Source organism: Mytilus edulis, chromosome 12 (assembly GCF_963676685.1).
Source record: "Mytilus edulis chromosome 12, xbMytEdul2.2, whole genome shotgun sequence".
Lineage (NCBI taxonomy): Eukaryota > Metazoa > Mollusca > Bivalvia > Mytilida > Mytilidae > Mytilus > Mytilus edulis.
Window position 1 is genome coordinate 20,507,847 of NC_092355.1, and position 23,788 is coordinate 20,531,634.

General features: G+C 31.0%; 2 protein-coding genes across 2 annotated transcripts in view; both read right to left on the bottom strand.

Annotated features, from left to right (window-relative positions):
- Window positions 1-1,785: 1,785 nt before the first annotated feature.
- LOC139497984 (ankyrin-1-like) lies at window positions 1,786-4,563 on the bottom strand. The gene has a single exon (XM_071286243.1). The coding sequence runs from the start codon at window positions 4,561-4,563 to the stop codon at window positions 1,786-1,788; it is 2,778 nt and encodes a 925-aa protein (XP_071142344.1).
- Window positions 4,564-4,706: 143 nt separating this feature from the next.
- LOC139497988 (uncharacterized) overlaps window positions 4,707-23,788 on the bottom strand; it is a 32,642-nt gene continuing 13,560 nt past the window's right edge. Inside the window, exons 6-9 of the mRNA XM_071286247.1 lie at window positions 8,515-8,732; window positions 7,034-7,257; window positions 6,085-6,271; window positions 4,707-4,897 (exon numbers count right to left, since the gene is read on the bottom strand). Coding sequence (XP_071142348.1) covers window positions 4,707-4,897; window positions 6,085-6,271; window positions 7,034-7,257; window positions 8,515-8,732 — 820 coding nt within the window. The remainder of the gene's footprint in view (window positions 4,898-6,084; window positions 6,272-7,033; window positions 7,258-8,514; window positions 8,733-23,788) is intronic.

Here is a 23,788-nt window from a genome sequence, read left to right on the forward strand (position 1 = left end):
GAAAGATTGAAATTGATTGAAAAATCTATTGTTCAGACTTTAAGAGATGTTCCGATCACAATTATCATTTCACTTTAAAATTAATATTACGTACTAGTAACAATGACGAGCAGGATTGCATGATTTCCTATCAAGTTGGAATATGTAAGCAGGCTTTAAGCTTTGGAATGCATTTTTCTGGACGATGTAAGTGTTTTGTGTTTGTAATTCAGTCTGTTGTTGTTGTTTTGTAATGCATTTAAAAGTTTATTTTACCTTTAATTTTTATTCTATGTTCTTTTATATTCTTATTAAGGCTTTGATTGAAACGGTATTAAAAAAACATGTGTTGAGATCTAAGTACAATCCCTCATTAGTTTACATTCCTTCTCAAATGTTGCCCAACTTCATGGATGCCTTGTCATATATCAACATGTGTTTTAAATATAGAGACATTGGTATTCATGGTAGATTGTAGTCTCTGTTTCTTCATAAGTTTGTTGAGTTACAAAGAGATATGAGTTTCATCGAGCGTTGGATAACAACCCATTTATTATTAAAAAAAAACATATAACTATGTAACACTCTTAATGTCATGTTATGTAAGGTTAATGTCCCTTTTAATTTTTTCGTACACTAATTATGGTTGACCTAGTGCTTAAAGTACTTGAAATAAAATACCAATACACCAAAAGATATTATTTGCAAAAGACCATGAAAATGAAGTAAAGGCCAGACAAACCTGTCAGACGACATGTAACCCTTACAATCATTTTATACACTACATATAGTTGACATTCAGCTTATAGTATTTGCGAACGAAACCTAACCACGTTACTTAAACCTTAATCACTGTTCTATGAAATGAGTTCGAAATTAGGTAAAACTTGTCTGACGAACATGAATGCGTTGCAAGGAACCAATATCCCATATATAATTACCCTATAACACACAGTAAATAACTATCATTGCTATCAAACATTCGCCGAACAACTAAAAAGAGTTCAAGAACAATGGGCATATGACAAACGACACTCCATCTCACAAAGTATTTGTATACAAGAAATGAAACATCCAGATCCTATTCTTTCTCTCATAGCGCTTTAAACAAACAGTTTACGACGCAGCCGCCACCGCCTACATACGCCACAGGATGATAATCCCTATGTTCAGCATGCAGCGACTTTAGTAGCTTTAAGACATCAAACTTACATATATTAAACAATAACAAATTACAAATTATATTTTCTATTTATTATGTTTTAAATACTTTGAATAAGGATAAACCTGAAATGCAATTGAACGCTACCTTTTATTCACTTGTACAAATCGTCAAATGTTGACTTACTTGTTTACTAATGAGATATGTATATTGAACGTATTAAGACATCTTGATCATTTAGAGTTAGACGTCACAAAATCTAATTAGAAACAAATAGTCAGTAAAAGTTTCAATAAATTGATATCCCTATATAGTGCTTAATTGGTTGTGATTACAATGTTTATACGCTCTTTATTATATTCTTCGTAATGTTGTTTAAACTATTCTTTCAAAGGTTTCATAATATCGGAATAACCATTTTCTTTAGCAAACATATACGGAGAACGTCTGTAATTGTCCTGTATTTGTAATTTCTGCACAATAATTTATTAATATCTTCACAATATCACCATGTCAATTGAATCAAGCTATGTGAACATGTTTTTCCAGAATGGTCTCTTTTCTTTATATTCATACCGAAATCAATCAATAGCTTTGATATTTCTGAATGTCCATTAGAACAAGCTACATGTAAAAGCTAACCATCAATCTTTGTCTTTAATGGTAGTACAAACACGATTATTTAATTCTGGACCGTTTAAATCGCTATTTGTTGTGTCATCAATATTCATACCAACATCGATAAATAACTTCATTACTTCTTTATGTCCGTTTTGACACGCTAAATGAAAAGCTGACCATCCTTTGTCGTCTTTTAGCGTTGTATTTACACAACTATTGAGTGCTTGACCGTTTAAATCAAGTAAGTATTTTACTGTATCATAATGACCTTTCTGACAAGCCTTGTGTAGTGGTGTAGAACCACTATCCGTTGTGTCATTAGGATTGATACCAACATCGATTAATAACTTAACTACCTCTATATGTCCTTTGAAACATGCTACATCTAAAGCTGACCATCCTCTGTCGATTTTTACTGTTGTATCTACACGACTATTAAATTCTTGGCCGTTTAAATCAAGCAAGAACTTCACTGTTTCATATTGACCTCCAAAACAAGCATAGTGTAATGGTGTAGAACCTTCATTTGTTGTGTCATTAATATTCATACCAACATCGATTAATAACTTAATTACCTCTTTATGTCCGTTTTGACACGCTAAATGTAAAGCTGACAATCCTTTTTTATCCTTTATTGTTGTATCTACACGACTATTAAATTCTTGGCCGTTTAAATCAAGTAAGAATTTTACTGTTTCATAATGACCTTCGTTACAAGCCAATTGTAGTGGTGTAGAACCACTATCCGTTGTGTCATTAGGATTCATACGAACATCGATTAATAACTTAACTACCTCTATATGTCCTTTGGAACATGCTGCATGTAAAGCTGAACATCCTTTGTCGTTTTTTACTGTTGTATCCACACGACTATTTAATGCTTGACCGTTTAAATCAAGTAAGTATTTTACTGTATCATAATGACCTTTCTGACAAGCCTTGTGTAGTGGTGTAGAACCGCTATTTGTTGTGTCATTGAGATTCATACCAACATCGATTAATAACTTAATTACCTCTTTATGTCCGTTTTGACAAGCTATATGTAAAGCTGACCATCCATTTGTATTTTTTATGGTAGTATCTACACAACTATTTAATGCTTCGCCGTTTAAATCAAGTAAGTATTTTACTGTATCATAATGACCTTTCTGACAAGCCTTGTGTAGTGGTGTAGAACCGCTATTTGTTGTGTCATTGAGATTCATACCAACATCGATTAATAACTTAATTACCTCTTTATGTCCGTTTTGACAAGCTATATGTAAAGCTGACCATCCATTTGTATTTTTTATGGTAGTATCTACACAACTATTTAATGCTTCGCCGTTTAAATCAAGTAAGTATTTCACTGTATCATGACAACCTTGTCTACATGCAAGGTACAGTGGTGTCATACCATTTTTATTTTTCTGATTAATATCCATACCGAATTCTATCAATATTTTCACGGTTTCTGTGTGTCCCTTTATGCAGGCTGCATGTAAACCAGTTTGTCCAAAAGCATCTCTACTTTTGACATCCACATTATAATCACCGGTTAATAAAAGTTTTACCAATTTCACATTCCCACTCAAGCAAGCAAAATACAGTGTGTTCTGATTATTTATATTAGTTATGTTGATATCTGCATTGTTGTCTAATAACAGTTGAGCCACCTGAATGTGACCATTTTGGCAGGTTGCCGATAATGCTGTTGTTTCATCTGCGTTTCCTGCATTAATGTCCTCATTATATTTCATTAAATATGTAACAACTGCAATGCGGCCCTTTTCACATGCGACATAAAATGGAGATCTTCCTTCCTTGTCTTTAACCTCTATTTGATACGGATAATTTACTACAAAATATTCTACAAAATCTATGTATCCCAAGTGAGACGATACATACAAAGGCGTATTTCCATCTTCATCGAAATCATACGAAATTTGCTGACATGCGTCTTGTTCTTTCAGAAACAAAAGAAGTAGTTTTCTATATGCCTCTTTTTCTGTATGAATGCTTCCAAATACTTCCCAGTATTTCCCTTTCATTGCTTCTTTTATTTGTCGTTGTAGAAACTGGCTTTCGAACTCTTGTGGTATTTGAATAACTAAAGGAACACTATTTTGAGTAAATGATGAAATATACGTACGGTTTGACAAAAATGCAATATCAACGTGTTCTATTAAACATTTCATTATAGATGGTGCAATAGCTGCCGATATGATGTCAAACATTTTGTCGTGGATTGCTGTGTAAAAGTCATCTGATTCTGTAATATAGACACCTTCAAAACACTCAAAACTGTTAAGTATCGATACAATGGATACAGGTTCTATTTTACAGTCCCAGCATATAGCCTTAACTAGCTGTTTCACATCCTCGGATCTTAATTCGTCTATACAAAATTTATTATTTCTAAGAACAAGAAGAGAAATACAGAGAAAAGATGATGTAGATCGTTTTTTCATTTTTATGATTTCATTTCCAATTATTTCAACAGGATCGATAAAGAATCTATGATCTTGATTAAGGTTTGTAAAGTACAAAGAACATAAAAGAGGGAAAAAATCGTATAGACAGATATTTTCTATGTCGTTCACAGTTTTCTCAGGCAAATACGACAATGCAATAGTCCTTCTTTCTTTTGGAGTAATTTTATATTCGGTACTAAAGCTGCATTGTACAAGTGAAAAACAAGTAAGTTTTAGGAATGCCTCGTGAACATATATATTTTCCCTGCACGTAATGATAAACTTATGCACTGATTTGCTATCATTTTCGTCATTATCATCGTTCTGATTACAAGATTCAATTAGCATACTTAATTTGCAATCGTTTTGCTCCCATGTTTCTGCTTTTTGTTGATTAAGAGCGAATTTACCACAAACATCATCAATTACAAAAACTTGGAATTTATTTTTTGTAAAATGCTTAAAGATTTCTGAAGGATCATCACAAGGAATTATTTCGTATTTCTCCTTTCTAATTCCAATGCTACATGATGAGCAACTGCAGATTTTCCACAGCCTGGAGAACCAGTAATAATAACACCCGTCGTTTGGTTTAATGATTGTTGTATAAAGGTTGTTGCTGAGGTATGAATGTATTTTTTGTCCGTATTTCTCCATTCTTTCAAAGTCCGTAGTTGTATTTCTGTAAACAAAATTAGTTTTAGATAGACAGATATGTATTTAATCATGTTTCAGTAAATGATAATAGATTAATCGTAGCAAGGTATAAGAGACGAGAATGGAGCTGAAATATAACTTAATTGCCAGAACCCCCCCCCCCCCCCCCCCCGAAAAAAAAACTAAGAGTGGGTTAAGCGGTAAGTTTCTCCTATTGAAACCGTATAATATATTTCATAATTCAGAATACACAAAATGTATTGTGTTCAAAAACAAGAAAACGATAAAGCATTTCATGATGACACACACAGCATATGCTTATGAATTAGTTACATTGTAAATAGTGCTATGGGAAACTGAGATACTACCACAATAATTATGATGTAAATCGTAAATCTTGTTAAGTAATACTTCCAGTTCTTTCTTTCATATATCTTTGCTTAAAAAATAAAAAAATCATAATCAACAAAACTCTTCCTACTCATAAAGTTGCAGATTCTACTACTTAAAATGCTTTGAAAAGCGCGTCTGGGTACAACAGCAAAGGTCCAACCCTGAACAGTTGGGGCACAAAATGGACACAATAGTTAAGCTTGAACAGGTCTGAATTTTGATTGTCAACATTTGACACATTATAGGCTTCTGACACAGAATAAATGTTGTCAAAGAACTTGAAATTGATGTTATGATTTTAATTTATTTAAAATTGAAGATTTCTTGCTGTTGCGCAATACTTAGTATATTTCAGACCATATACAAAGAATTAGCAAAATAAATTATGATCCCAAATTTTTTTTCTCGAAAACTGACAATTTCTTAAATCTTATAAATAAAATTCATTACCAACTTTTCTTTACACCTTCCAATTTTCCAAAACTAAAGAAGTTTGCAGAAATTTTCTTTTTATATACTTAAGTGTAGATAAAAAAACATATTACCCCCTCCATCATTGTCCATATTTTTTTTTTACCCCAACCCCCTTTTCAGAAAAAATAAATAAATATGAAACGTGTCCATGGGACATATATGATGCCCCCACTTGTCAATCATATAAATTTATACAATTTAGTTATTTGCGATGTCAAAACAAACGAATATTTATAACACAATAATAACTTTGTGTTTAATTTTACTATTAAGATTATTGAAAAGTTATGCAGGAATAGAAATTAGGGACCACAAAGTGACATTTTCCCCATAGATCAGAAATACCTGTTATATTATTTTTTTCTATTTCTAAAGTCTCCAACTTCCGGTTGATTGTAACCATATGCTGATTTGTTTTTTCCAACTGTTTCTCGAGCCGTAAAAAATCTATGATATCTGTGACATTAGTTAACGATGAACTTATTAACGCATCAATCTCTGGCTTTATGTCTGGTGCTAGCCTGAGTATTGCCTGTAACACAAAATAGTACTATAGGCAACCAGTTAACCATAAAACGTTACATATTCCAGGTAGAAGTGAATTCAGATTTTAGAATTAAATAGATGTTCCTCCAACGATAAATAACAGTCGTTCCTAAAACTCCCATGCAAAAAACACATCATATTTAATTTCTACTGCAATGATACGGAACTGGAAATCTCCAAAACGAATGTTTACCACAGCCAGATAAGAATCTGATTGAATAAACGATAGTTAGAATGAAAGACCAGTTCAGTATATAAACATTGTGAGATATTTAAGAAATGCAAGTTGTTAACAATCAATTGAATAATGAAACTTCATTTGAACCTAATAATACAACATTGATATTAAACAACTTTTCAGAAGCAAAAGGTTACCAATAAGTTCATTTGGATTACCTACATAGAACGAATGAATTGGCAACTAAACATGCCTTTGACATTACTATTCGTATATACACCAAATTAAAAAAAAACATTTGTACAGCTTTCAATGCAAAAAAGCATAACTTTTCAAACTTGTTGCCGTAAATTTGTGACACTGAATTGTAAAAATTGAGATAACCTTTTTCGATTATTTTCTTTTTAAACTCCTTCTATGTTTATGTTAATACCATTTTTACTTTTTCGGGTGAATAAATATATCTTATAGATTAGAATATGTGTATTTTGACGGCTTTTTAATGTCATCAAGATTGAAAATGTTAAAATCTAGTTTTGACTAACTATAATTTATTATTGAAGAAATTACCTCAGCTACACACTTCCAAATTTCTGAAAACTTGTTTTCGTCAACTTTACCGCTGTCAGAATGAACAATGGAGTTTCTGTAAAATTTTATCCTGGAAATATCTGCAGCATCAGTATGAATAGTTTCCATTGGAAGACTATCTTGGATGTCTAGATCTGTGAAATTTCTAAGTAAACATACCATCAATGATACATCAAACTTGTCTGATGATACTTTGGAAGAGCCTAAAACAAAGATCAAATTAATAAAAAATAATTACTATTTGATATTGCTCAATCATCGACAATGACACATGATGAACTGTTGATGGTAACCTAATATTCTGTCACAGCATTTGAAGAACAAGAACAAATTATAAATAACAACAATTGAAAGGGTCTCCATAATGTGATCGATAAGAAAAAAATGGTTGCTGCATGAAAAAGAATCTTTTATACAGAGTTTTCTAATTGTTATCAAAGTTACCAGGCTTATAATTTAATACGCCAGACGTGCGTTTCGTCGTCATATGCGCGTTTCGTTTTCAAAATAATTAAAGAGATAAAAAAAAACAAGTAAAAAGTATAAGAGCAGTGATGACCCAAGACTCCAAAACATTTTGCCAGATACGGCTTAGGTAATCTATGCCTCCGATTAGAAAATCCGTAGTATTTCGAATAATTCATACTTTTCCAAACAGTAAATTTATAAAAATGACCATATAATTGATATTCATGTCAACACCGAGGTGTTGACTACTGGGCTGGTGAAACCTTCGGGGACGAAACGTCTACCAGCTGATAGGAGCTTATGCTAAGACTTAAAAGCGAGTACTTATAGCATGTATATACCCTTGAAATAGTTGGAACACACGAACGTTTTCGTTTGAAAAAGTATAACATTTCCTTACACAAGGTATAGGAATTAATTTCACAATTTTTATCCGACGTAGTTGCAATGCCATATGGACACATTGAGCTTAGGTCTTTTGTCCAAGTCTTACACTTGTCAGAAGAAGTTCAAATGACCTTTTATCTACACTAAAATGAATGTTTAAAGTTAAAATGATTACTGGTGCATTCCAGAATATAACTGCTTTTATACTAGTATAACAAAACTGTTAATATGTACAGTGAACTTAGTCTCATACAGGTAAGTAAAAAAGTATGTTCCTTTATAAGAATGTTCATAAACTGATCATCCAAAGAACTACTTTTTTACTGTATTTTGTGTATCTTCTTACATTTCACAAGAAGCAAGCAATTAGTTTGCCATTATAATGGAGTTTTATACGACTGTCATACATGTGACAGTTTTAGGCTAGCTATCAAACCATGTTTAAATAACCAGTTTCTACATAAGACAGTAAAATGTGTTTCAGGTTTTGTTATAGTATTCGTTCAGGGACTTTCCGTTTAGAAATTTCCTGGGAGTTCGTTTTTTTTTTGTAATTTTGCTTTTTTCTGAAATAAAAATGAATCTTAAATATCTTAGAATATTACCTTTTGGATATAATAAATCATATTGTACCAATGTGATGACTCCCTTTTCAAACGTTAGGTCATATATCTTACGTCGATTTTTACACAGAAATTGTTTGAGTTGTTTAGGGTGGAACTCATAGTCAAACTTTCGTCTTACAGCATGAGGTGCGACTCTTATTAACAAACCAGCTAATCGTAGAAAATTGATATCTTCCTGTGACAGGGATGTCGCCATTCTAAAATAGAAACATTCTAGAATATCAGATTGTATTTAAAAGGAAAATAGTACAGTTGATATAATTTGTAATTGACAAGACAGGTTTTTTAATTTTTGATTGCATATCGTGTATTTTTTTTATAAGTAAAGGTTTTGGTATAATTTAAAAGAGAATGAAAAAAAAACATGATTTATAATATTTCGTAACACAAAATACATTCATTAACTAGAAAAGTTCAAAACACAGTAACACATATTTAACAACACTAAATAGTTACTTCTATTTCGAATCCACAAGTGTCCGAACCAGGAATATGAATTTGAAAAAACAGTACAAAATAGAATTTTAAAAAATCAACGGAGGCTTCAGCTGAGAAAATCTATTGCGAAAGCCAGGATAACTGCAATGTTATAAGCAAAACACTTGTTTTACGTATTTTAACCAACAGAATCAACGTGTTAATTGTGCCATCCCGAAAAAGAGGACAGAGTTCTCAGTATTACTGTGAATATTGCCTTTGTACATGTTAATCTTGTATGTAATTTACAATTTTAGTTCAGTTATATGTTTTTAAGTTTAGTGTGACGTCTATGTTTACTGATCTAAGACACATTTTAGTTTCAGGGCCAGCTAAAACCCACCTCCGAATGTGGGATTTCTCGCTGTGTTGAAGGCCCATTTGTAGCCTTGTGCTGTTTTCAGCTCTATGGTCGGGTCGTTGTCTCTTTGACACAATCCTCATTTCCATTCTCAATTGTTTGGTACTATCTTTTTGTCTTATGATGCTAAACATTTAACTTTGCTGTTTTATGATCTAGATTTAGTACTATTTTTCTCATTGTAAAAATATCTATCCGAGGTGATTAGAAAAATCGATATGATATGAAACAAAATATTTTAACAGCTTTTTATAATAAAAGAAAGTGATTGTAGATTCATTTACACAATGAATGCTATTTTCTTTAATAAAAAAAGTGAATGTTTACACTCAGCCACTTTCATTTGAATAACACAAATAGCACAATATAAAGAAACGGTGTCTCTCTAAGTATATTAAACTTTAACTTTGACTTCCTCTTGTTTACCCATCTCTCACTATTGATTTTAACATATATAACATATGAAATCTTGAATTTATTGACCTCATAAAACATGAAGGTCAAGGTCTGTATGTATATATGTCTCCTACAGAATGTTCAGAAAATCGGAAACAGTTTTTAGATTTAGTTGGTTAATTTAGTTTTCGGCTCTTAGTTGATAACTATAAAATATACAGAGTAAATTCGTAAACAAAACGATTGACCAGAAATAAAAAAAATCAGTAAAGAATTCAACTGAAGAAGATGTGGTATGATTGGAAATCAGACAGATCCCAATATCAGACCAAACACATAGACATGTTCAACTATAGGTTACCCACCATACGTCCTCTAATAGTAAATAAAACTCATACCGCATAGTCAGCTACAGAAGACCCAAAAATGACAAATGTGAAACAATACAAACGAGAAAATTATCGATCTGTATTCTGTACAAAATAATAAATGAAAAACATGTGTTATATAGCGACAAACAAAAAAATCCTTAATTACAGGCTACTCACTTGATTCAGACAAATACAGAAAAAGGTGGGGTTAAACTTGTTACTAGGCTCCAAATCCTGCCATAATCTGGGACAGTGCAACATACATGTACTATAAAAAAAAAACCTTGAAAGGGCTCATCAGATCGATACCTTTTCTGCATTCTTTAGAAAACTATTTTTTAAAGAGAGTATCTCTAATAAAGTTTGATAAAAAAAAAATATACGTCAACGTGGACAAATCGTATATTCAGACCTATATGCGAGCCTACCCTTTGAAGACAAATAGTACTATTGTTTGATTTTATGTTTAATATAATAAGGTGTACAAATAAAGTCAATTGGGCCTAACTAGGCATTTGACTTAGAATTAAGGGGTTATTACCTTTGAAATATAGTTTTTCGTAATTTTTCCATCTGTTCTTCAGAAGCTTTTTTTTCTATTTTCAAATCCTTTGCAAATTATTTAATAGATAGAGAAAAACAGGAAAAAAAAACATAACCGCAAGCCAACCATTGGAGGTATACTAGAAAAGGTCTACGCATTTATCATACAAAATCAAAATCCGCCCTGTAAAATTGTTAACTTTGAATATAAATATATTTTATATTTTTAGATATTACAGTTAGTATCTCCTCGTATGAAGAAGAATGTGCATCAAAGGCAATTTATGTATCGTCAATCTTTGCTATTATTCATTAAATTGATTAACATTTTTAAGCTTTAAACTGTATATGTAAAAAAAAATCCGTTGTATTTTTTTATTATTATTATTGAGACCCTTATCGGGAGCCTTAATATTATTTGCTTTCACTGGCTCTGCTTCTTTTAACAAGAACTTCTTTAAAAACGTGTTTCACTACCATACACATGATGGACTGTGAAACTTAGATTTAAAGTTTGTAAATTTTGGTCAAATGTTCATATTTGGCATTTGGTTCTTATGGGAATGTTTTGGTCATACATGGTACCCGGTGATTTGTATATTGTGGTTTATTTTTCAATTTTCCAACTTAATTTAATATAATATTTATATGTTAACATAAGCCTATCTATTTGAATGATATCAGTGGAAACATTTATCGAGAATATTTTGATTCTGGTATGTTTTTATAGTTGATTGTTGACTGTTTTAGATAAAGTCCGATGATTGAACCTTTCTTTTGAATTAAAAAAAAGTATTGTTCCACTAATGCTTTGTGTTTCACAGTAACAATTATGTAGTGTTGATTTTTGTCGTTTTCATCTGGTCAGTATTTTACTTAATAAGTTTATAGCTTTTGGGGCTATTGGTTTCAGTTATATGTATTTCATCCGGACGATCAAATAACGGATGAAATATATATGGCTGAAACCAGTAGCAAACAAACAGGCTATTGTATACATTTTAATATATAACATTCAGATAGAAAATTGAAAAAAAAACAAAAATCTGCAAATCACCCGGTTATATTAATGACAAAAAATAAAACAAGAATAAAAATCCATTTATTCTTTTGGCGCATTTTAGTCATTTCAAAACATGACGTCGTACAAATGAAAACGCTAAAGCTGAAGGGTTTAAGTTACACGAACCATCGACATGCGTATAAAATTATATCAAAACGGATTTATGAGGTTCGTGTAGGTGTTGTGTTTTTTCTACTCTATGCATTATTCGAATATATTTACTGATTTCAACAGGTCAACATGGAAGCTTTTGATTTGATGGTAGCTTTCGAAAACATGTAATTTATAAATGGCAAATGTTGGGTTTGAGAATTAAGAGAATTAAGCACATTATTTCGAGCGGTATACTTTTCTACCTGAGGCATAAATTACTTTAGCTGGATTTGGCAAAACTTTTAGGAAATTTGGTCCTCAATGCTCTGCAACTTCGTTCTCTATTTGGTCTTTTTAACTTTTTTGGATTCGAGCGTCACTGATGAGTCTTTTGTAGACGAAACGCGCGTCTGGCGTATATACAAAATTTAGTCCTGCTATCTATAATGAGTTTATTTAGTTACGTAATGATGCATGAAAGCTACAAATTTATTATAACGATTTATTTTCATCTAAAGAAACAGCCCGACACAACATACCCACCCCTTGCTTCAGTTTTTAAATGACCGTATTTGACAGGTATTGTATTTTAATCGAAATAATTCCTGGAAGCCATAAATATATTTGTTGACTATTTACACAAAGATATTCGTTCATTATATCCCTCGCTAACGCTTAGAATGAAATTCGAATATCACGGTCCAGGCCATGTATAAATTTCCGACAAATCTATGGATTCCATGAATAACAGCTTAAGGTAGCACAATACAAAGATATTATAACTCCAACTACTAAGTTTTAAAATGCTGTTACTTTCTTAATAATGCTTGAATATTTATAACAGAGGTAGTTATGGACAAAAATGATGGATAGGTAACAGATTACTCTTTCAAATTAATTAAATTTTAGTATTATGCAACAATTATGTAAACAATTATAATGTTAACATTTAAAAGAGTAATCTTTAATCTATCTATATGTACCTCTTTTATTATTCTTTATGCATTCATAAGAAAGTTACAACATTTTTAAGGTTAGTGATTGGAAGTAAAAAAAAACTTTGTTTTGTGCTACCTTAATATATTACACATAAGCAGGTTCAACATTAATTCAACATTAAATCAAATACTCAAGTACAGGAAAGAAAGGTTTAACTGTTACTATCTTCCTCTCATATGATGCCAACAATTTAAATTGGCTGTTATAGCATTTGAACTAAATTTTTTCGAGTTTTTTTCAACAGAGTTGATGAAAAATTCAATAAGCAGTTTTTTTAGAATATGATAAAAAATTTAGTTAACAGCTTCTTGCTTCAATAAAATAACCTTATTCTAAATATTCAAATAATTTTTTAGAATTAGAAAAAAGAAAAAGAAAATGTAGATACCATAAGCCACAATAAATTAAATAGCACACATATACTTTAATACAGAAACCGTATATCTCTAAGTAACTCATAGCTTTAATTTTCTCTCAATAGACCCATAACCACCTGGCACCCCCTCAACGTACACACACCACTGGTTACTGGTTATAACATACATACATTGGCAATGCCATTTTTTGTTAAACTCGTTCAAAATGAAAGTGTGATTGTAAATGTATATACATGATTTCAAAATAGACATGCATGAACAAATTGACTACTGTACATAATGAACTGTTTATGATTGATCTTTAATACTAGTATGGCGTTAATCGTCTTTTCATTAGAAGTGTGTTTTTTTTTTAAGAAAACAAAACACTATACATACATTCCTACTTCTGTGATCCAATAACAACTTTAAAACACGTTTTGATCGTATTATACGACGGAACTGATGATTAATTGTCAGTTTTTCTACTTTCGTTTCTTTTATCAAGGTAGATAACTCGAGTTGGATTAATGTTTGAATTAGAAATTCATTCTGTTCGCAAATGGACTTTATAGTATTTTTTATGGTATGCTATGATAATTGTTACCAAATTTTGAATTTTTTAATACGTCGTCATTTGTTTATTCATTCGGTGTAGTAAACTTTTTTTTAAATGTCTTCTCTAAAATATCAAGTTAAATGTCACCAAACAATCTTGTTAAGTAAACATTTTATTCTGTAGATTTCATTCATCAACAACAATGGTCGCTGTGGCCAACATAGAACGTAAACGTAGTGTTGTCATAGTTAAGTATTAAAGCAGTTAGAACAAATCTAACACAGTAAAAATGAAAAACTTGTCTTTCTAGTACAGAAATATTTGACACCACATTTTGACTGAAGACGTGCCTCTAAAATGTCAATGAATTGAAAATTAGAACATGAAAATATAAATAATTAAGTTTTGACTAATATTTAATAGACATGTTCAACTATAGGTTACCTACCATACGTCCTCTAATAGTAAATAAAACTCATACCGCATAGTCAGCTACAGAAGACCCAAAAATGACAAATGTGAAACAATACAAACGAGAAAATTATCGATCTGTATTCTGTACAAAATAATAAATGAAAAACATGTGTTATATAGCGACAAACAAAAATTTTAAATCCTTAATTACAGGCTACTCACTTGATTCGGACAAATACAGAAAAAGGTGGGGTTAAACTTGTTACTAGGCTCCAAATCCTGCCATAATCTGGGACAGTGCAACATACATGTACTATAAAAAAAAACCTTGAAAGGGCTCATCAGATCGATACCTTTTCTGCATTCTTTAGAAAACTATTTTTGAAAGAGAGTATCTCTAATGAAGTTTGATAAAAAAAAATATACGTCAACGTGGACAAATCGTATATTCAGACCTATATGCGAGCCTACCCTTTGAAGACAAATAGTACTATTGTTTGATTTTATGTTTAATATAATAAGGTGTACAAATAAAGTCAATTGGGCCTAACTAGGCATTTGACTTAGAATTAAGGGGTTATTACCTTTGAAATATAGTTTTTCGTAATTTTTCCATCTGTTCTTCAGAAGCTTTTTTTTTCTATTTTCAAATCCTTTGCAAATTATTTAATAGATAGAGATAAACAGGAAAAAAAACATAACCGCAAGCCAACCATTGGAGGTATACTAGAAAAGGTCTACGCATTTATCATACAAAATCAAAATCCGCCCTGTAAAATTGTTAACTTTGAATATAAATATATTTTATATTTTTAAATATTACAGTTAGTATCTCCTCGTATGAAGAAGAATGTGCATCAAAGGCAATTTATGTATCGTCAATCGTTGCTATTATTCATTAAATTGATTAACATTTTTAAGCTTTAAACTGTATATGTAAAAAAAAATCCGTTGTATTTTATTATTATTATTATTGAGACCCTTATCGGGAGCCTTAATATTATTTGCTTTTACTGGCTCTGCCTCTTTTAACAAGAACTTCTTTAAAAACGTGTTTCACTACCATACACATGATGGACTGTGAAACTTAGATTTAAAGTTTGTAAATTTTGGTCAAATGTTCATATTTGGCATTTGGTTCTTATGGGAATGTTTTGGTCATACATGGTACCCGGTGATTTGTATATTGTGGTTTGTTTTTCAATTTTCCAACTTAATTTAATATAATATTTATATGTTAACATAAGCCTATCTATTTGAATGATATCAGTGGAAACATTTATCGAGAATATTTTGATTCTGGTATGTTTTTATAGTTGATTGTTGACTGTTTTAGATAAAGTCCGATGATTGAACCTTTCTTTTGAATTAAAAAAAAGTATTGTTCCACTAATTCTTTGTGTTTCACAGTAACAATTATGTAGTGTTGATTTTTGTCGTTTTCATCTGGTCAGTATTTTACTTAATAAGTTTATAGCTTTTGGGGCTATTGGTTTCAGTTATATGTATTTCATCCGGACGATCAAATAACGGATGAAATATATATGGCTGAAACCAGTAGCAAACAAACAGGCTATTGTATACATTTTAATATATAACATTCAGATAGAAAATTGAAAAAAAAACAAAAATCTGCAAATCACCCGGTTATATTAATGACAAAAAATAAAACAAGAATAAAAATCCATTTATTCTTTTGGCGCATTTTAGTCATTTCAAAACATGACGTCGTACAAATGAAAACGCTAAAGCTGAAGGGTTTAAGTTACACGAACCATCGACATGCGTATAAAATTATATCAAAACGGATTTATGAGGTTCGTGTAGGTGTTGTGTTTTTTCTACTCTATGCATTATTCGAATATTTTTACTGATTTCAACAGGTCAACATGGAAGCTTTTGATTTGATGGTAGCTTTCGAAAACATGTAATTTATAAATGGCAAATGTTGGGTTTGAGAATTAAGAGAATTAAGCACATTATTTCGAGCGGTATACTTTTCTACCTGAGGCATAAATTACTTTAGCTGGGTTTGGCAAAACTTTTAGGAAATTTGGTCCTCAATGCTCTGCAACTTCGTTCTCTATTTGGTCTTTTTAACTTTTTTGGATTCGAGCGTCACTGATGAGTCTTTTGTAGACGAAACGCGCGTCTGGCGTATATACAAAATTTAGTCCTGCTATCTATGATGAGTTTATTTAGTTACGTAATGATGCATGAAAGCTACAAATTTATTATAACGATTTATTTTTATCTAAAGAAACAGCCCGACACAACATACCCACCCCTTGCTTCAGTTTTTAAATGACCGTATTTGACAGGTATTGTATTTTAATCGAAATAATTCCTGGAAGCCATAAATATATTTGTTGACTATTTACACAAAGATATTCGTTCATTATATCCCTCGCTAACGCTTAGAATGAAATTCGAATATCACGGTCCAGGCCATGTATAAATTTCCGACAAATCTATGGATTCCATGAATAACAGCTTAAGGTAGCACAATACAAAGATATTATAACTCCAACTCCTAAGTTTTAAAATGCTGTTACTTTCTTAATAATGCTTGAATATTTATAACAGAGGTAGTTATGGATAGGTAACAGATTACTCTTTCAAATTAATTAAATTTTAGTATTATGCAACAATTATGTAAACAGTTATAATGTTAACATTTAAAAGAGTAATCTTTAATCTATCTATATGTACCTCTTTTATTATTCTTTATGCATTCATAAGAAAGTTAGAACATTTTTAAGGTTAGTGATTGGAAGTAAAAAAAAAACTTTGTTTTGTGCTACCTTAATATATTACACATAAGCAGGTTCAACATTAAATCAAATACTCAAGTACAGGAAAGAAAGGTTTAACTGTTACTATCTTCCTCTCATATGATGCCAACAATTTAAATTGGCTGTAATAGCATTTGAACTAAATTTTTTCGAGTTTTTTTCAACAGAGATGATGAAAAATTCAATAAGCAGTTTTTTTAGAATATGATAAAAAAAATTTAGTTAACAGCTTCTTGCTTCAATAAAATAACCTTATTCTAAATATTCAAATAATTTTTTAGAATTAGAAAAAAGAAAAAGAAAATGTAGAAACCATAAGCCACAATAAATTAAATAGCACACATATACTTTAATACAGAAACCGTATATCTCTAAGTAACTCATAGCTTTAATTTTCTCTCAATAGACCCATAACCACCTGGCACCCCCTCAACGTACACACACCACTGGTTACTGGTTATAACATACATACATTGGCAATGCCATTTTTTGTTAAACTCGTTCAAAATGAAAGTGTGATTGTAAATGTATATACATGATTTCAAAATAGACATGCATGAACAAATTGACTACTGTACATAATGAACTGTTTATGATTGATCTTTAATACTAGTATGGCGTTAATCGTCTTTTCATTAGAAGTGTGGTTTTTTTTAAAGAAAACAAAACACTATACATACCTACTTCTGTGATCCAATAACAACTTTAAAACACGTTTTGATCGTATTATTCTATACGACGGAACTGATGATTAATTGTCAGTTTTTCTACTTTCGTTTCTTTTATCAAGGTAGATAACTCGAGTTGGATTAATGTTTGAATTAGAAATTCATTCTGTTCGCAAATGGACTTTATAGTATTTTTTATGGTATGCTATGATAATTGTTACCAAATTTTGAATTTTTTAATACGTCGTCATTTGTTTATTCATTCGGTGTAGTAAACTTTTTTTTAAATGTCTTCTCTTAAATATCAAGTTAAATGTCACCAAACAATCTTGTTAAGTAAACATTGTATTCTGTAGATTTCATTCATCAACAACAATGGTCGCTGTGGCCAACATAGAACGTAAACGTAGTGTTGTCATAGTTTAGTATTAAAGCAGTTAGAACAAATCTGACACAGTAAAAATGAAAAACTTGTCTTTCTAGTACAGAAATATTTGACACCACATTTTGACTGAAGACGTGCCTCTAAAATGTCAATGAATTGAAAATTAGAACATGAAAATATAAATAATTAAGTTTTGACTAATATCTCAAAAACTCTAGAAGTCAGAGCAAATCTGCCAAAATAAAATTGACCAGAAGGTTAAGGTAGATATATGTTTATATATATCTCCTACAGAATATTCAGGAAATCGGACATTCATTTGTGAATTTTATTGTTTTATTCAGTTTTTCGGCTCTTATTTTGAAAACTATAACATATAAGAGAAAGTTCTTAAACAAAAAGAATGACTAGATATATTAAATCTACGAAAGCCGAGAAGGCTCATCTATAATTCAGAATTCAGCATTCAGAATTCGGCATTCAGAATTTGGATTTCAGAATTGGGAAATAATTTTTATCAAATGTTATAACATACATATTGTAATAATTGATATATGTTTTAGTTGTGATATGAAAATTGTATGCCTGTCTTTATGTTAACTACTCAACCTTATATAAATAGTGTATATCTATTTTTTTGTCCATAATATAATCTATATCTATATCATATCTCTGTGCTTTTGCCGTTTTGAAATCTACCCCTGTAAGTCTCTGGTTCAAAATGTCCCCCTCAGCACCGTCCTAACATCCACCCCTACGTTGTTTTTCAATCCTAGTTTCATAGTCTATTACCTCCCTCAAAGTATGTCCATTACACGATAATACAAATACTACCTACCCCCCCCCCCAAATGTATCATGTTTGAAAAAAAGAAAAAGCGTACAACCGTTTAACGTCATATTAATCAGTTCTTCTTCACTATGACTATAGGTGCGAATCCAGGTGGATATCTTCACTGTAAAACGAAAAAGATGCGAATCAGATAAAGATATTTTTTACAGTACTGACCTTAGATCAAGCATCACTTTATCGGACTCGTATATAAAACTATCCATCTGTATTTTGTTGCAGATTTCATACTCCCCAAGTAATTAACCCTCTTCAAAAGTCAACACATTGATGTTGACTCGAATTCATCCGACAAAATTTCCAGCTATTGTTTATAAGACTAAGGTTGCTCTTATGCTTAAGTCATAATCAAAGGTAATAAAAAGTTTTTGTAAAGATGACGAGAGGTGTTAATTACAATTGGATCTACTGAACATATGAAACGAAGAGATGACAAGACAAAACATGAGGTTTTTGTGTCGCTCACCTTGGTCTACGTGCTGCAGTGCATATTAAACAAAGGACACTCAAGAACTATACATGCTATATAGGCAAGAAAATAAAGAATGCAACTGCCAAATGTCCTAAAAATTACCAATTTAGGGAATTAATCAAACAGCAGGTTGTCTGAAGCGTGTGAAAATTTCAACGGTAGATAGATCTTGATGATTAAGTTTCAGAGATATAAGCTGGACTGTTTTTTACCCCTTTTCTATTTTTAGCCATGGCGGCCATCTTGGTTGATGGGCGAGGTTTTCAGATACATTTTGCTAAACAACATTCCCTGAGGATGGTTCAGGCTAAGTTTGGTTTAATTTGACCCTGAAGAGTCTGAGGATAAGAATTTTGTAAAAGATTACAAAAGTGTACAAAAAATTGCAAAACAATGACTTCAAAGGGCAATAATCCTCATGGGGTCAATTAATAAGAATGTGTATCTCCAAGGAACTGAGACAAATATCCAGCAAATATCCAACATGAGGCGAATAATGGGAATAAAATCGGACAAATATAAATAATATGAAGAATGGAGTTGGTCATTTTAGAGAAACTTAACCCATAAAGTTATGGCAGATGCATTGTCGGTAAAATGAGCTGTCGGAATAATGAGCTGTCGGAGTAATGGGTTGTCGGAATAATTCGATGTCAGAATAATAGTTGTAGGACTAACGCGACGTCACCTTGCTGGTTCCTATCAGGCAAAATATAATGCAAGATTGCACGGATGTTTTAAAGTTAAAAATCTTTCTTCAGCTATTTCAATTTCAACTATTCAAATCTATCATCGCTTTTGTGGAATCTAAATTTGACATTTTTGAAGATATTGTTTAGAAATTCTGATACATCATGTATAAAAAACCTATTTGGTATTGATACTCATTTTAAAGATATGTGAAAAAATACCTTCCCTTTTTTTTAACTAATAAACAAAATCCCATAGTAACTGTTCTGGAACGAACAATCATAATTTCACCAAAACGTATACAGATCGTTTGACCGTGCCCTGATCACTGTACCGGATAACGCGCACGGATGAGTAACGGATAGCATCTCAATTTGTTACTTTATACAATTTGTTCGTGTCCGTTCATATCCGTTAAACTCCGTTACTCATCTGGTGTACCCCGTAAGTATCTGTTGACGGCCGATGGAGTCCGTCCTGTTAGGTGGACAATTTGGAGCATGTTCAAAACAAAATTATTTATTACAAAACTTGGCCAACTTTTTCTATATGTCTCTTTTTTTATTAAGTTAAATACAGTCTAGTCAAAATTCAAGATACGTGATGTGGAAAATGAAAATTAGCATCGCATGTGTAACTGTATGTCAATCAACTGTTACAAATAAACATTTCCCGCGCGTGCCTCCCTATACACTTGTCATTAACTGCAGTATCATAAATTAAAGTACTAGAACAAATAAAAATGGTTATATTTAAAAAGATAGTAACTATTTATTATCAATTATGAGTTCCAAAAAAAGACATCTTTATATACAAGTCTGAGCAATAAATTAAATGTATAATTTGCTTTTATTTTTCCTTTTCTACAGACAATAATTAATTTTATATATATAGTATGATATGTTCAAAGACTGTAATATCTATAATATGTGTTTTCTGTATTATTATTGTGAGGGTCTCAAGGTAGATTAGTGAATGCTAATTGAGTCTCATTCTTTAAATACAGTAATTATTATTATTATAAGAGCTAACTTTCAACTGCGACCGACTTCAAATTAAATACAAGATTAGTTTAAACAATATTTTATTAAAATAAATTGAATTGGATTGGGCAACAGGCATAGCCTATGTAAGCCCTCTCCACAAAACAAGGTACACTATATTACATTCAAACAAAACAACACATACACAAACATAATGACAAAACAGAATTAATTTTTTCAAAAATACCTCTTAGCTGACTGGAATGATGTTTCAAATAGTTAACTCAGATCAAAAGTATGACTATTTTAAAAATGCTTCAAATGTTAACTCAGAAAAATTATGAAAGAATTAATTATGAAAAAAAGTTTTAATATTCTAGGTAATAAACTCCAACAATGATTTAGAGGTCTCACATTAAATTAAATGGTCTCCAGTCAGCTATTTGAAATAATGAATTTAATAACTATTTTTTAAAACAACATGTTTGATATCATGTACTTATTTTTACTAAATTATTGCACCTGAAGAAAAAGGACAGCGAGTAGTAAACATATTGATACATTAAAGAATTATTATAAGATAAAAAGAATTTAGAATGTTCATAATAAGAGAAGAAAAAAATAGATTTAAGAAATTAAAGATATACAAATTGAATATATGAATGATATAGAACTAAAGGTGCATTTATTAGCTTTTTAGCTATTTTTAATAATATTAATTTCAATGTACTGTCGTTTCATTATAACTTTTGTTTCAATTTTAATTATTTTTCAGCTGGTTCGGGTCTAACAGCTTAATATAATATAAAACAGAGACATACAAAGTAAAAGTTAATTTGGTTTTAGACTATCAAATACATTTCATTATATAAATCTCTCTGAATTGTTTATATATTCATGAACAGCCTGGACTATCTGCACATTGTCTTCAATACTCATAGATTGATCACCAAATAGTATCAAGTTTAAATCAGTATCAACTCTATAAGCAGACAGTTTATCAAGGAGAGTGATCCTGTTAATAGTGTATGATGGACAATCAAAAAAATAATGTTAAATACAAGATCAAGATAAAGATAAGGAATACACAGGTTATTTACTTGTCAGATTATAGTATAAGAATCTTGAGAATTTGCTGGCTTAAGATAAACATACATAATGAGTTTAATAGTTCTGTAATTGATGATGATCGGTCATTGCTGTCCGTTTGTATATTGAGTGTCAATTAAAACGCAACAACAAATGGAACATTATTTTGTCTAAAGATTGAAACAATTTATCTCCCATGAAATATATCAGTAGCTATGTAAATAACAGGACTTTATAAAACATATTTGTTCAGGGAAGAATATATTATACCATGGAAGTAATATTTAAACATCCATGATTATACTAAACAAACTAGATGGTCTCGTTGTTAGCATGGTTGTCTGAGTACAGAATGTCGTAAGTTCGAACCTTTGTCCGCTAGATCAATCAAAAGACTTTGAAATTGGTATCAGGCTCAACATATAGGACAAACACAAAGCAGAGTTTATTTATCATTTATTCACATGTTCACATCAGGAATATGCATATAGTTTATGTGCTTCTGTACGTTAAGCAGAATTCATTCACTCATGCACTCGTTAAACTATTATGATCGATCCAAATGAATTAAGAAACATGTGCAATACCCCAGGTTATTATTTTTTTGTTGCTTTTATTATAGTAGATAATGGAGTAACTGTAATAAAAGTTTCAAACGTGTTGTGTTGCGTTTTTGTATGTACTCAGTATTGTGTAAGTATGCTTTCACCACACTAAAAATCGCGGGAGATTGATATCGCCTTTATCAGCAAGATATGTACACGTTCTTATCGCGTCAGTGGAAAGGGGATTGCAAATAAATATAGGATATAATATATCTCTGAACTTTTTTTCACAATCAAACATCTTTCTGAGAAAACTTTTCACGGAACTAGTACATTCCCTTCAGAAATATGCGTTTATACAAGGGCAAATGACAAAAAAGGGATTTTTGTTAGACTCATAGGCATGTAAAAAATGTTGAGAGAGAGCACCCCCAAAGCTAGAAAAGTGCTAGAATCCGCGTCACCTGTTTGTCGCCTTGCTTTTCCCCCTTAAATAATCCCTTCCAAATTATAGATATAAACTACATGGAGGTCCGTATCTACATGTCAAAATACGGATAATTGAGAAAACTTTTTTTACAAAGTTTTGCCAGAGAAATTATCTGTCGATCATGAGAAAGCTTTTACTACCTAAGTTTTATGCAATTCTATATTTAATTTTAACGCTAATCGGATTTTCGCTATTTGTTTCAAATAAGATATTTTCGGGGTTTAATGAACATGCATGTTTTTAGAGAGTAAATAAAGACAAGGAATATAAACAGCGTAGTGGTGTATGTTTGGGATGGTGGTAAGGGTGTCAGTTAAACCCATAGGATTACAGGGGTCGATTTCAAACCAGTAAACACACTCAGATGAAATGAAAGCAAACCCTCCTATACAGATTATGCCATGGACAAATATATAGAATTTCTTTATATAAGAAGGAGTAGATGATATACAGACAGGTATTAAATTTTCATATCACAAGGAAAACAAATAGTAATTATTACAATAATAACTAAGTTTATAACATTATAAAACGAATATTGCTGAATTCCGAATGTTGAATTCTGAATTATAGGTGAGCCTTCTCGGCTTTCGTAAAAATAAGTAAAGGTGTCAACAGGCAGAAATCTCCAAATCACCCATCAAGTTATAGGAGT

What these genes read in the sequence shown, in the direction of transcription:
- LOC139497984 (XM_071286243.1), bottom strand. Translation starts at nt 4,563, where the DNA reads ATGCTAATTGAATCTTGTAATCAGAACGATGATAATGACGAAAATGAT.